Source organism: Molossus molossus, unplaced genomic scaffold (assembly GCF_014108415.1).
Source record: "Molossus molossus isolate mMolMol1 unplaced genomic scaffold, mMolMol1.p scaffold_m16_p_9, whole genome shotgun sequence".
NCBI lineage: Eukaryota > Metazoa > Chordata > Mammalia > Chiroptera > Molossidae > Molossus > Molossus molossus.
In genome coordinates, this window is record NW_023425403.1 from 86,795,852 (window position 1) to 86,811,557 (window position 15,706).

A 15,706-nucleotide genomic window follows, 5' to 3' on the forward strand; every position below is an offset into this window, starting at 1 on the left:
AATGCAAAGTTCTTACCATGGTTCATAAAGCCCACATGGTTTGCTAACTCTCTGGCCTCATTGTCAGACACGCTCCCCCTTGTTTACCTAATTGAGCATCATGGCCTTGCTGTTCTTTAAGCTTGTGAAACACACTTCCTACTCAGGGCCTTTGCGCTTGCTGCTCTCTCTGGCTGGAAGGCTGTTCTTTGCATCTGTGCAGCCTGCGACCTTACTTCCTTCAGGTTTCTGCTCAGTTGCCATCTTATCAGAGAGGCCGCGCTCCTCATTTGAACGAGTGCCCAAACCCAACCCTCATCCTCTTTTATTTTTCTTCTCAGAGCTTATCGCCACCTACATATTTTCTGTTTATTTTTTGGCACTGGCTGCTAGAATGCACGTTCCAGAAGAGCAAGCTCCTCGTGTCCTCAGCACAGGACAGTGTCTGAAACATAGCAGGTGCTCAGCAAATACTTGTTGAATGGGCAAGTTTATGAAGCACGGGGGTAGCAAAAAAGTCTTAGAACTTCATGTGAGTTAGGCCCGGGAGGACCGAGCGGGGAGGGAGGAGGGGATGAAGCGGGAGGGTGCTCCTAGCGGGGGCCCAGCATCCGTGAAGCTCTCTGTCGGGAGTTACGGCTGACCAGAGCGGGGGCCCCGGTGGGGCCGGGAGAGGGGCTGGGAGAATTCGCGTCCTCAGGGTCCTGGGCGGCCTTCGAACTCACGCCCCTCGTGGATGCGGTGGAGCCGGGTGACGTGCGTGGGCGTGGAAAGTGTGCAGCTGGGGAGAAGTGCCGCACGATGTCCCCGTTATTGCGATTACTCAGTTGCTCTCTCTGGTTGATGCCAAAGACCATGCCGACGCCAAGTTTCGTCTCTTTAGAATCACTCGTAAGCCGCAGACGTCCTCCCATCCAGGTCCGGCCTGAAGTGAAGGTGGATGGAGCCACTGGGTTTGAGAACTGCTGGTCGCCTCCGCCACGTCTGCCGTGTCCAAGGGGCCTGTGGCTGCCTTCAGGCGTCCTGGGCCTCACTCAGAGCTGTGCGCACAGCTGGGTTCAGACTCTGTCACCCCGAGAGGTGACAATTAGTAATCAGCATGTTACCACCTAGCAGAGAACCCCCGGGGGCAGCTCAGCTGCGGAAAGTAAGCCCTGACAGGCAGGCAGCAGTGAACGGAGGGCTCGGTGTGCAGGCCTTGGACGGTCGGACACGGGCTGGGCCAGCCCCAGGGCTACATGCGATGCGTCGGTGGCTTGAGGGTTGCACCGGGGAGCCTTCCCCAGCAGCGGGGAGCCTTCCCCAGCAGCGGGAGCCTTCCCCAGCAGGGCGAGGCCGCCACAGCGGCCACTGCTATTCCGCCGGCGCCAGGGATCACTTCCCTGAGTACCGCTGGTGCCAGGTGTCAGGTGCCCACCACAGCATCTTGTTGATCATCTCCAAAACTACAGAAAGATAGTAATGCAGTTGAGGAAAAGGAGGCATAAGAAACTTTCTTAAGAGGGAGTAATGTCAGTGAAAATGCTGGGGTAAGGGCTTCTGAAAACAAAAGCAAAAACAAAAAACCCCCAGAAAAGTAATGAGAGCACTGTCAGAATCAACTCTTTCAAAACTCTGGAAATTAGACTTGCTGCAATTGGGAGCATTTACTTGAGAAAAATGACTGAATCTTAGTAAGAAGGGTGAGCTTTGTAGTGTTTTTAACTTACCCTATTAGAACTAATAAGCATGTCTGGCAAACTGCAAGGATACAAGATTAATATAAAAACTCAACTGTATTTCTGTACATGACTAATGTACAACATGAAAATGAAATAAGAAAATAATTTCTTATACAATAACGTCGAAAAGAGTTAAATACTTAGAAATTAATTTAAGGAAAGAAGTATAAGTCTTATATACTGAAAACTACAAAATATTGCTGGAAGAAATGAGAGAAGACCTAAAATAAATGGAAATACATCCTGTTTCCATTGATTGGAAGACTTAATATTGTTAGGTGGCAATACCCCCCAATGTGATCTACAGATTCAATGCAAGCCTTACCAAAATCCCAGCTTACTCTTTTGCAAAAATGACAAGTTGACTCTAAAATTCATTTAGTAATGCAAGGGACTTAGAACAACAAAAATAATCTTGAAAAATATGAACAAAGTTGGAGGACTCATACTTCCCAATTTCAAAACTTACTAGAAAGCTACAGTAATAAGACTGTGTGGTAGTAGCATAAGAATAATCATATAGATCATTGAAATAGAATTGATAGTTCAGAAATAAACCCATACATTTATGGTCAATTAATTTTTGACAAAGATGCCAAGACAATTCAACTGGGAAAATAATTGTCTTTTCAACAGGTAGTGATGGGAAAATGAGCTAACTACATGTAAAAGAGTAAAGTTATAACCCTATCTCACATAACAATTAAATAAAAATGGATCAAAGACCTAAATGTAAGATTTAAAATTATAAAACTCTTAGAAGACAATATAAATCTTTATTACTTTGGATTAAGCAATAGTTTCTTAGATTGACTCCCAAAGCACAAGTAACCAAGGAAAAATATAGATAAATTGGATTTCATCAAAGTTAAAAACTTTTGTGCTTTGAAAGATACTGTCAAGAAAGTGAAGACAACCCACAGAATAGGGGAAATAACTGCAAGTCATTTACCTGATGATGATCTAGTATCCAGCATATAGGAATATATCTTACAGCTCAACAGTAAATAGGCAAATAGTTAATTTTTAAAGAATGGGCAAAGAGCCCTGGCCAGTTTGGCTCAGCGGTTAGAACGTTGGCCCACGGACCAGAGAGGCCTGGGTTCGGTTCCTGCTAAGGACACGTTCCTCGGTTGCAGTTTGTTCCCGGTCCCGGTTGGGGTTGTGTGGGTAACAACCAGTCGATGTGTCTCTCTCACATCGATGTTTCTCTCTCTCTCTTCCTCCCTCTCTCCCTTCCACTCTCTCTGAAGATAAAATCCAAAAATGTCCTTGGGTGAGGATAAAAAAATAAATGGGCAAAGAATTTGAATAGATATTTCTCCAAAAAGGTATATAAACGGCCAATAGGCATATGAAAATGTGCTCAATATCATTAGTCATTAGGAAAATGCAAATCAAAACCACAGTGAGATACTGCTTCATATCCACTCGGATGCCTGTAATAAAAATACAGAAGTAACAAGTGTTGGGAAGGATGTGGATACATTGGAGCCCTCATGTTGCTGGTGAAGATATAAATGGTGCCACCTGTTTGGACAATGGTTGGACAATTCCTCTGGAAGGTAAACACAGAATTCTCATATGACCCAGCAGTTCCACTCCCAGTGACATGGCTAACAGGACCAGAAACTCACATCCACAGTAAAGCTGGTGCATGAATGTCCATACTATGCGAATTCTTCGTATTAGCCAAAAAGTTAAAGCTGCCAAAATGTCCATCAACTGATGAATGGATAAAAAAAATGTCATGTATTCATTCAGTCGAATCTTATTTGGCCCTAAAAAGGAGTGAAGTAGTGATCCATGATACAACATGGATGAACCTTGACAACATTATGGTAAGTGAGAGACCAAAAAAAAAAAAAAAAAGTACCATATTGTATGAATCCATTTATCTGAAATGTCCTGAACAGGCAAATCCACTGAGACAGAAAGATTAGTGGTGCCAGGGATTGTGGGGGAGAGCGATGGCAAATGGGTACTAGTGAGTATGGGATTTCCTTTTGGGTGATGAGAATATTCTGGAATTGGGTAGTGGTAATGTTTGTGCAACTTTTTGAATATATCTCAAACTGCTGAATTGTGTGCTTTAAGAGGGTACTTAAAAAATTCTGTAGTATGTGAATTATATCTCAAAAACACAAACAAAACTTTCCTGGGACAGAAAACTAGTTAGTAGAGGAATCATGATTTGAACCCAGTACCCAGGAGCTTAAGGACATCCGCCTTGCTCGGCAGCAGGTGGCCCTAGGAGCTGTCTCAGGTACCCATGGAGAAATGGTGTCTGCTGGGTGTCACTGCTTCTGGGCACAGCCGCCTGGATGTCTGATTGTCACCACGGGCTGACTCGGACACAGGTTCGTGTGCAATACTACAGAGCTATCCTTGCCCTTCCCACCAAGATTTTGTCGTAAGGTCAGCTTGCGTGTCTGATTTGCTCTTTCCTTCAGATGAAATCCTTTACACGTGGTTCTTCTCTCATGTAAATGGATGACATTCCAGCAGATACGACAGAATTGTCGCTTGTGCTAAAGCTGAGACCACATTTCTGCTGCACGAGTATTATTGTGAGATAAGAGCTTCGGGAATCACCTTTCCCTGAGGTATTTCATTTACTTATTTATTATTAATTTGTTTTACTCCTCACTCGAGGATAGTTCCTATTGATTTTTTTAGAAAGAGAGAGGGAGAAACATTGACGCGAGAGAGAAACATCCACGGGCTGCCTCCCACACGCCCCGACAGGGGTCGACACCTAGGCGTGTGCCGTGACCAGAAACCACACCTGTGACTTTTTGGACCACAGCCATCCTGGCCCGGGCTTTATGAGGTATTTTAAATAGGGCAGACTTGCTCCTCCTCAACCTACCCACCCCCTCATCTACTCACCAGGTCACCTACCCACCCCCTCATCTCCCTCCATCCATCATCCCGTGACCAGTCCATGTTGTGCCAGACTGTCTGCAAAGTGACTTGCTGAAGCACGGTGTTGCCTGGGCTTGGGAACAAGGGCCAACTGACTTTTTCCGAGTTTTCTGGAGCTTACTGAGTCTGGAGGTTCTTCTGGGTTGTGTGTGGGGTTGAAATGTTTGGCAGCCGTGATGATCAGCCGGGGGTCCCAGGCTGCCTCACAGACACCGAGATGATTCTGCTCTTCCCTCCTAGCCCCCCCCCCCTTTTTCTTGGCCACAGAGTAAGTCTTTCTCAACAAAAGGGCTTGCAAACGTGCAAGCTCCTCCCCGAGGGCTCCTTCAGCACGGCACAGACCTTTCATCACCAACCCAACTTGTAATCATGGGTAAAAGAAGGTTCTCAGCTCATTTTCAAGGAGAAAAAAATGCAAAGCAAAACAAAACAGCCACATCATGCAGTGGCTCATGCAGTGAGGCTTGTTCTGTTGGGCGGTCATTTCTCTGGGCTCCAGGAGGGCTGCCCAGGCCGCCCACTTCCCCCGGCCGTCAGGGCTGGAGTCAGCAGCCGGAGAGCCCCGAAGGCCACCCTGGAGGCTCTGAGCAGAAGGCTGCTTTTAAAGGCTGGGCCTTCCTTTGAAATTCTTGGCTGGACAGAGGCTGCTCAGGACAGGGAGGACAGGCTGGGCAGGCCTGCCACCACAGTGACCCTTTGAAACATTCCCAATCCAGGTTTTTGCTCAAACTTCTCTTCCCTTGGGACTCCCCACTGCTGGCTCATGCCACTGTTGCCCATGCTTGAGACGAACCTCTGGACCACGGTTCCTCCACATCCCACAGCTATCCGTCCAACAACAGTTTATTGGCCAAGTTTTCAGGGTCAGGCCAAAGACGAGCAAGACTTGATTCCTGCTTTTGTCCACGAAGCGGCAGGAGACATGGGAGCAGTTATGAGACGGCCTGCGAAGTCCCCATGACCGTTCTCACTGTGCCCGTGACCAGAGAGGCTGGAGTCAAACCCTGCTCCGAGTTGTTTCTCCGTAGCACAGCGGTGACTCCACACATCCTTGAATTAACTAGTTGCCTAGTCACGAGGAACTGTTTTCTTCAATTGAAATTTTACTTTGATTTCTTGGTTTTTGTTCAATCTGGGAATATTTGGCAGTGAGAAAAAGAGCAACAGAACCTCCTCTATTGGTTATGTTGCTGTGCTACCGTGTGAGATTGACCTGAAATCCCTCTGGCCCAATGCCTCAGAGCTCTGTTTCTGGCCCGCTTGTGCTGCTTTGCCATGCAGGCTGGTGAGAGCCTGCCCCACGCTGTCGCCGGGCTTACGCTGTCGCCTACCCCACTCTGTCGCCGGGCTCACGCTGTCGCCGGGCTTACGCTGTCGCCTGCCCCACGCTGTCGCCGGGCTCACGCTGTCGCCTGCCCCACGCTGTCGCCTGCCCCACGCTGTCGCCGGGCTCACGCGCTCTGCCTCCTGGAGCTACATCACCCACGGCACGTGGTTTTCTCCGCTGTCTCGGTTCGGACAGAGCAGCTGGCGGGTTGCACACGGGCTCTTGACATTGCGGACCGCGCACGAGTCAACTCGTGCTTGCACCTGCATTAGCTATTTCAATGTTTGAAACTCAGGGTAATACAGGATTATTGTATTTGTGACTCTTCTCCCTGAGGGTCGAAGTTCGAAAAACAGCACACCGTTCTGTATTCTTGAAGTAGCCAGGGAATGATATCTGCTGGCTCAAAGGAGTGCAGCTCAGAACCTCACACTCCTGGTCCTTCTGAAACCTTTCAGGCTCTCAGGGCAACTAAAAGACCACGTTTCAGAAAAAATAGTGACTGGTATAAAAAAAAAATCCAACTAGAACATAAAGTGTGTGTTTCAAAAGGTGATTGCTATACAGTATACCACAGCAAAAAGTTACTAAGATATATAATATGTATACAATATAATATGTAGCAGATATTTAAATTCATTTAAAATTATTATGTATAAATAAACTATATTGAAGTTTATGTAGATTGTTTCACTTTCAAAGCAGTGACAAAAAAGTAGCCGGTGACATGAGATAACTTCTATGTAAAATTGCCGGTCAACAATGTGTTAAATGCTTCTGCCTGTTTTTAACACTTATCGTGTCTGCTCACAGCCTAGAACTAGTGACCAGAACTGGTCGGATGGCCCCAACCTCATTGCCAGGGGACAGGGACATGTGGGGGCTATTCAGGGAGCAGCGAATGACTCTGCCACGCTTCCCAAGCTGACGTAAGTAAAAAGGGGACGTTGGGAGGATACTAGGGCATTTCATGGGGCCCCAGAAGGGCAGTGCGTCACAGCCCCGAGGACGTGCAAGTAGGCATTGGAAAGTCGGAGTGCTGGCCAGGTTTTACCTTCTTCAGAGTTCCAAGTGAGTGTCTCTCCCCCTCAGTCAGCAAGTATAGGCCTTTTGTTTGATCGTTTATGGCAATTTTCTATGTAAAATGGGAATAACGGTACCTGTCTCATGGAGTTATTTACCTAAGTGCTTAGGAAGTTCCTGGCACATGGGAGGGGCTAGGTAAGTTAGTGACTACTGTTTTGAATAGTAATAATTTTTATTATTCTCCCTGCATATGCCAGGACATGGAGGCCCATCTTAGCCTTCTAAGAGTCTTTAGACACCCCAGAAGGACTAAAAAGACCAACTGTTTGGGGAGATATCTGAATACACAGCCGAGTCAGGGGTTCTCCCCTGGGTTTGAGGAAGGGGTACCAGCCAGGGAGGCCTCCCAGATGAACTCTGTTACAGCCTTTATTTGCATAAAGTCCCCGTGTGCACACTGGTGGGAACCCCTCCCAAGAAAGGCCGCTCGCCTCAGCTCCTGGGCGACAAAGTTCTGATCAGGAAATAAATTCACGACCACAACCAGGTCTGCAAATAAGACAGGGGACCCGGGCTCTGTATTGCCAGGAGGGACGTAAACTTCTGGAGCTGAGTGGCCCCCATCTGCCCCGAACTCCCTGCCTCTCTGCCTTTTATTGTCCCTGATTTGGTCCCCACTTCATTCATCAAGGGGAAGGCTGCTCGGGGCTCTGTGTCCACTCTGAGGTGTTTGGGCCAAAGGATATCTCGGTCTCCAAACAAAACTGCTCACATAGACCCTTGCTGCCTGAAGGGCCCCTTCTTCTTGGCCCTAAAACTAAATGCTTCTTGAACTGAACAGCTCTTTGCATTAATGAGGGGCTTTCATGATTGTTTTGCTCTTCAGGTGAACTCTGGGATGTAAGATTATTATTCTCACTTAGAGGTGGAAAAGCCGATGCCCAGAGAGACCAGGAAACACCCACTGTCGCAGGGCCGGTCCCCTGGCTCGTTGGGGGTTCCACGGCAGGGATGGGTCTGACGGCGGGAGGGAGGGCCAGTCTTCATATCACACAAGTCAACTGCTTTCCACCTTCTGCTCATCCCTTGGTCGTCTGCCTTAAGCGATATTCTCAGGGTTCTGGCTGTGTGGGCTCCTGGCAGACAGGGGTGGGACAGCCTGATTTAATGATGTCTGAATGACAGGAAAAGTAGACCGTCCTGGGAGGAGCTGAGTGGTTTTAAGGGGGAAGTTGATGTCACAGTCTCTCCTTATAAGCTCTTTGGGGTTGGCAGTCCTGAAAGGGAGGGAGGTCACTGGCAGAGGGGGGATCAGCAGCCGCAAAGCGGGCTCCTTGTGCTTGTGCTGATGGATGTTCGCTAGACACACGCAGTGGTCACTGCGCAATATACACGTGCACTGCGTGGTTACGGCGCACATCTGAAACCAATACAATGTTACATGTCATTTACACCGCAATGAAAAATCTGGTTCTCCTTAGAAGAAGAGGGAAAAGAGAACTGTCTTAAAGAAAAGAAGGAGCTGTTTAGAAGCCACATTTACTTTTCAGAGGCACTTTGTTTTTAGTGCTAAGGTAATAATACTTACGGGTTTTTAGAAACCGTTACTTAACAGCCTTTTCCTAAAGGCTGAAATACAGACACTTCAGAAAACCTCCCCGTAGCGGAGGCTCCGCTGAGGTGCACGCCACTGACTTGGGAGGGATGTTCTGGGTTGCAGAGGCTCACCCGCCTCACTGCAGGACAGCCCAGGACTCTGCAGCTCTCTCCACAGAACTTCGAGAGCTGGCCAAGGGGCCCACCAGCCCGCTGCAGGGGAGGGAAGTGGATTCCAGCAAAGGTTGTGGCCTCTCGGGGTATAAATTCTCTTTCAAAAGGCCCACAGCACAGGGCAGGAGTCTTTCCTTGGCAAACCAAACTCGGAATGAAAGTATCTGATCTGTTCCCTTCCCCAGAGACGGGGCTGTGGGGAGGTGTCCACTAGAGAGGCCTGCCAGGGAAACGCCTCCTGGCCTAGCCCAGCTGGCAGGCAGAGCCAGGGAAGGGAGGGCAACATACAGGTGGAAACCTACTGTCTCTAAGAGAGTAAGACTGACGAGAACCAGGCTACTGCCCAGCCACCCTGCCAGTCCTCAGTGAGCTCCTGGGAGGAGTGGGAGGACAAGCATGTCATCTGCTCTGGGCCCTGTCCCTTGCTCGCACATGCGTCCCAGACCCAGTCTCCTGCTTGGTGATGCTCCAAGCTGCAAACGCCCGTCTCCCGGCAGCTTTACCTCCTCGCCCCCATCACAGTCTGTCGGAGGCCCTTCAGCTCAGCTGGGGCTGGGAGGAAGGCGTGCGAATGAAGGAATTCCAACCAAGATGTGCATGATGGATAGCCTCTCAGGGCTAGTTGTGTTTTAAAAGAGAAGCCCCTCTTGCCGAGAAACACCACTCCAAGACAGACTTCAGATGTGAGGGGCCAGCAGCCAGGCCAGCTGCGTGGAGCTGTTTCCAGCCAAGTGACTCGTGTCTGCACAGGCGGCGGTGGGGCCGCCAGTCTTCCACCTCCGCAGAGAGCGCCCCGCGGCTCCGTTTCCAGGAAAGGTCACGGCGAGAACGGTTTAGTTCGGGCACTCCATGTTGAACATCGGTCTTTGTACTTACGCCTGCAGTGAGTGAACGTGCATATTCTATCTGCCTGGAAAATAGCTGCTCAAAAGCACTGGGGACCTAACGGACGCTTTTCAGATACAGACCCCTTCTTTACCAACCGCAAATAAACAGCTGTATTTCCCAGCCCACCTGTCCACTGACTGAGCCCTGGGTCTTCCTGGCTTCCCTTGGTCACCTGCCCCTTTTATTTTCCGTGATAACACCCTGGAGTCTGGGATGCCGGCTTGCTGCACAGACCCTCAGATTTCTCCGCGCCCCAGGCTCTGCGGGAGCTGCCCCGGGAGGCACGGCACAGCCGGGCGGGTCAACAGGCTGCTTCCCCAGCGTGGCCGTTTGATTGCCACTGGGCCCCAAGTGCTCCTTTCTGGGCCAGAAAACCTTTTGTAAAAGGAAACAGACTAATTAGCTGTGCTGAGAATCACTCTATTCCTGCAGACCAATGAAGACTTCTTAATTAGTGTTGGAATGAAGAAATGGTCGGTCTCATTATATTAGCATTGATATTTATTAATATGCATATATTGCATTTAAAATTCCAATTTTAATGTCCTGTCTGAGTAAATACACTTCTTTTCTTTGTTTCAATTAGTAAGGCTTTAAGTATGGCATCATGAGACCAATTACAGTCCTCTTGACAAGCTCATTATTTTCCTGCCACACTCCAGCTACATTAGGAGACAAACTCGCTTTAGGATGTACAGACAGACATTGTTCCTGTCCGTTTCCAGGTCAAGCTCCAGCCACCACCATAATGTCGCATGCAACTTGAATAAATGCTCCTGGTCTGAAACTCCTCGGGGTCACGCCCACCACCTTTGGGTCAGAGGTCATGCCCAACACCGGACCGTTCCTGCAGAGAAGGCGCTGGCGGCTCCCAGACACTTTCACTGAAGCCTGTGGAGGGGGAGGGCCGGTGGTGGCTCCTCCGGGCTGTGATGTCTCTTGATGAGATTCCCTAGAGCAGAACATGTTGTCCTTCACACCCTCTGGATCCAAACCACGTTAAAAGAGTGCTATGCTCTCTCTGCTCTGGGTGGCCGAACACCACAAGCACCACTCGACTGAAAAATCCGCAACCTGGCGCTGCAGAGCCCGGGGCGGCTGCGTGGGAGGGGACACGCTCTGTGGGGAGGCTCAGAGTCCACCGCTCTCCTCCACCTGGGGGGTAGCCCCGCAGCATTTCCCCCAGAGGACACTTTTGTTTACAGGATTTAACAATGAAGAAAACCACACACACAATTGCACATTGTTCAGCGAGGCACAGAGGTCAGCTCTCGGCACAGTGGTTTTCCAGTTTCCCATCCTCTTGGATCCCCCGTGCAGATCAGCAGACAGGGAGTTTCATTTTAAGGCAGCAAAGTGCAAAGTAAGAGACAATGGTCAGAAATTCTCCCCAGAAATATCTATGCAGCTGAGGGAAGGCCCCTCTTTTCCAATTCTAAGGACGATTACGTAACTGAGAATGCGCACAGGGTCAGCACCTTCTTTGTTAGGGCGATTGTCACAGCCAAAGCCCTCTGCTAAGGTGTGTGTGGGGGCAGGGGGGTCTGGAGACAAAATACACTGAAATGATGTGGTTCTTGTAAGACAACGAGGGACAAAATTAGCTCACTATGTGAGATGTAGGAACACGGAACTTTGGTTCCAGATAATTTTGTCCAACTTTTAAAATTCATAGATGAAGCAGTTGAGATGCAGAGAGATTAGCCAAGTTTGCACAGGCAGTTAGTTAATGGCTGAGGAGCATCCAGAACTTCCTTTCCATGACTGATTCCACCCAGAGCTGGTGAACTGTCCCCTCCACAGGGGCTCCCCGGGACGCCTCTCCAGCACGGCACCAGGGGGGCGCTGTCACAGCACGTCCTAGGCAAGGACTTCACCACACAGCCCTGACCAGCAGCTGAAGTAGATGAGACTCTTCATCTATGCATTTTATAAAGCCATATGGTACGGGTTGGCGTAATTGTTGAAAAGTGGACATTTTATTTCCTAATAAGATGAAAAAGCTACGTAAAATATACTAAACACAAGTGGACATCTGACTATTCCTGAGATGCAATTCCAGAAAAAGTGGTCCAGTCAGGAGATATCAGCTTAGAATTTGTGGAATATCTCTCCTTTTTTTTTTGGTACGTGCCCCTAACAGGATCCGAACCTGGGACTCTCTGGTCTCCAGGCTGACGCTCCAATCACTGAGCCAAACTGGACAGGGCTGGAATATCTGTTATAATAATGACTGTTAGAAACAAATGAGAAAGAAACGCAATGAACAAGCGACTGCCGCTCTTCCCCCCAGTCCTGTACCTCTCTGCTCTGTTCACTGAGAAATTTAATTTTGGCTGATCTGACAGGCACAGGAGGGAGCCAGGTGGAGGAAGGGCTGTAGCCTCGGGAACTGACCTTTCAGGAACACTGACATTCTGGCTACAGAAGACCACTTCTCAACGGCTCGCAAAGCCCTAGGACGTGTTTAGAGAAAACCTTGCTGGCATTGATGGATTTCTGCTCCTCTGACAGTTCACAGGAAAGGGTGTAGTGTAAAGAATTGAATGATTCATTCCAAACATGTGATGGGCTCAAGTACTCCCGCTCTGATCAACTTCTGTGGCTGTGCCTGAGCTGCCCGGTGCGGTGAGGTCATTTTGCTGGGCACACAAAGGATTCCAGGGAGCACACACCATATACTGCGCTATTCATAGCATTCATTCCTCCTGGCTGCTCATGGACAACAATGGACCTTCTCAGCATCACAGGAGCTCACTACAGAGACGGAGCCAGGGTTAGAGGCCTTTCAATGGAACCCCTGAGGCACACAATGCATTTATTATAACATCCTAGCCCTAAGAAGGGCCTGGGAACAGCTTGGAGTGACCCAAAATTAAGTGCATGTAATAATAAAGGCACAAACTCCTTAGGTATTGCAAGAAGTGAAAATAAAACCCTTCATCTTCTCATTCTCCACTCCCCTCCCCCATCATCCTTCCCCTTTACAAATCAGAAAAGCCAAGAGCTGTACGCTTCTTTTGTTGTTTGTTTTTTCAAAATAACAACTGCAAAGGCTATCTGGCTAGTGGGGAAAGGAGAATAAACTACTTGAGGACATTCTTTTTATGCTAAAAAAAGGCTGTGCTCACTCAGGTAGTTACACAAGGGGAAGATTTGTCAATAGGCTGCTCTGTCAATCACTCTTGGGTTGGACTTCTAAAGGCTTTGGGGGGCTGTGACCCTCTGGCAGAGGGCACCCCTGGGGTTAAGCTGCCACTTGTATGGAAACATCATCAGGTTGCTGCCGTGCCCGGGAAGGAGCCGCTAGAATGTCCCTCCAGCAGTGTCTCCCGTCCTCGGTCCCCACACCCTGCTCGGAGCCTGCATGTGTGCAGACAGTTCTGAGCACCGAGAACTGTCTGTGCTCTGTGAGATGTGGCCACTGTACAAGACGAGAAACCGCGTGGGGAGCGAGAAGAGAAAGCCCCCGAGAGCCGCGGCTATTGCGGGAATAGAGAGCGGGAGAGCCCAGCGCAGCCCGGCTCCGCCCCCGACAGTGGGCATGCCTATTTTCTTGACCGTCTCTGAGCCTCAGTTTCCTTATTTGTAAACTGAGGATTTTAGTAGTACAAGGAATAGTCAATAATCTAATACTGTGAATCTTGGGAAAGTGACTTACGTTCCTGAGCCTCCATTTCCTTGTCTGTAAAAAGAAGTGACAAGTATCTATTCTCAGGCATTGCTGTGAGGATTGAGTGAAATAACATGAGACCACTTAGCATACCTGGCGCACAGTGAGTAAACGTTAGCTGCTGTTGTTCCCGTTCTCATTCTTATTGCTGGTCATGTAAATACATTTTTAAAGGTACTTACTGGATTGCAATCGTTTGCATCATTGGATGAGTCACACACAGAGCATGCTCTGGTTAGAAAAACAAGACGTGCCTTGCAAACTCGTTGGCAATACTGTTTTGGAAATCCAATTGCTTTTATTTCTTTGACACTCGATAGGGCGCTAGGGTGGTGGAACAAATGGGTGTCATCTTTTTACATTTCCTCTAATTAATTAAAATAAAACGAATCTGGATGATTTCACTACTATATATATGAGTAAATTAGGTAACATTATTAACAAGGCTAGTTTTTCCAAATTATCATAAGGCGGCCCGCACACTGGTGCCCCCAGGGTTTCTGACTTTGCATCAGTGGTGAAGAGGAACTTGAGTGTATGGTTGGAGAGAGACTGAGTTCTGCTGAAGCATTTTTTAAATTTATTTATTTATTTATTTATTTATTTATTTATTTATTTATTAATTATTTCCTCACCCGAGGACATTTTTTGCATTTATCTTCAGATAGAGCGGGAGGGAAAGAGTAGGGAAGAGAGAGAGAAACATTGACGTGAGAGAGACACACTGAGTAGTCACCACCCACACGACCCCAATCAGAACTGGGGACAAACCGCAACCGAGGTACATGCTCTTAGTGGGAACCGAACCCGGGACCCTCTGGCCCACGGGCCTACACTCTAACCACTGGGCAATACTGGCCAGGGCTGAAGCATTTGATTTTAAACAAAGTGACATCGAGCCTATTGATTAATAAAGGTCAGCCCAAGACAGGGTGGGAGTAAGGTACACTTTGAAAGAAAAAGAATCAGGCTTAAAAAGAGTATTTTTTGAACAGCTAAAGAAATCTCCAGTTATCATTCAGTTCCAATATACTGCCTTGTTTTTGGTTTGCTTCCAGTACAACACAGGCAGGTATTAGGCGAGCACTGCGTCTGGGCCGGAGGGGAGCAGTGTGGAATCCGCGAGGCTGCAGGAGAACAAGCAGCAGCAGGAAACCCGAGGCCAGGCGTCCTCTGTCCCTCCAGTCCCGGCAGCACAGAGAACAGGGCATTTGCTCTTTATTATTTCAAGAACCTTTTAAAAGTCACGTGGGAAAGGAAGCAATCCAAGGATCTTTTGATTCCTTTCGGTTTTGGCCAAGAAAATGGAATTACTGAGAAAATCCAACCTTTCATAAAATGCCGTGGTTAGCAGGACTGCTCAGCGGGTTTAACACTATCACGTCATTGTTGGGCAACACAAAGTAGGGGAGAAAATAAAAATAATTATTGGGCAGGAACGAGTTGGGTGGGTTTGTGTAGACTCGTCAATGCGTGTCAGAATGAGGCCTCCAGGCTCAGCGCGACGAGGTCATTTTCGTTATCTTAGGTGACCAGATGACGCGTTAAGGCAGAAGTTCAGTATTCTCTTTCCCTCGGGTTTTTGGAAACAGACTAAGTACCACAGTTGTCCAACCGCCTTCCTTTATCCCTCACCTTTTATAAAACGCAGGCCGCCTTGCTTCCTCGATTGTTTGTAAAGCTATCGGTGGAGGTGGTTTCCAGACACAAGCCCTCCCGGCCACGGTTCGGAACTCTGACACCGGACGAGCGTGGGGAGAGCAGAGCTGCCGGCGGCCCGCACTGCGTGGGCCGCGTCACTGCGCCCCCTTTCCTTCCACTGCGGACCCCGGGGCTCAGGACGAGGACACGCTCAGATACTGGACAACATGGTGGAGGTAAAGATCTGTTGTAAAATTTGAGGGATGTTCTTGGTATCCATGGCAATGAAAGACCGGCCAGCCGGTAAAGTCCTCTGCAGCCTGCCAGGATGGAAGGGAAAGAAAATTACCATTGCAAATTGGGGCGCTCCTTCCCACCTGCCCCCACAAACCACAGGTCCCAGCAGCGTCCCAGGAAAGGAAGCTCCTGCTTCCTGCCACCGGCCTGCCTGCAGCGGAAGGGCCGTCACCAGGCAGCGCGGGGTTTGGGAGAACAGGGAGCACCCGCTGAAGAAGGGGGCTGGGTGGGGGCAACGGTGGGGGGGCCGGGACATCTATAATACTGTCAACAATACATTTTTTTAAAAAAAGAGTGAACTGAAGGAAAGGTCTTTTCAGTGAGAAAATCAGTGAATTTGAAAAAAAAAATTTTTTTCTCCCTTTTATTGCTGTCATTTTCTGGCATTTTCTATGCCCTTGACAGAAGGAGCCTGGAACCAGTGTGAGGCCGGCTCACCTGGGCCCAGTGAACGCG

At 48.7% G+C, this 15,706-nt stretch overlaps 1 protein-coding gene across 1 annotated transcript in view; it reads right to left on the reverse strand.

Annotated features, from left to right (window-relative positions):
• Positions 1 to 14,102: 14,102 nt before the first annotated feature.
• Positions 14,103 to 15,706, reverse strand: part of VWA8 (von Willebrand factor A domain containing 8) — a 391,316-nt gene continuing 389,712 nt past the window's right edge. Inside the window, exon 45 of the mRNA XM_036249886.1 lies at positions 14,103 to 15,273. Within this exon, the coding sequence (XP_036105779.1) occupies positions 15,165 to 15,273 (109 nt within the window). The 3' untranslated portion in view covers positions 14,103 to 15,164. The remainder of the gene's footprint in view (positions 15,274 to 15,706) is intronic.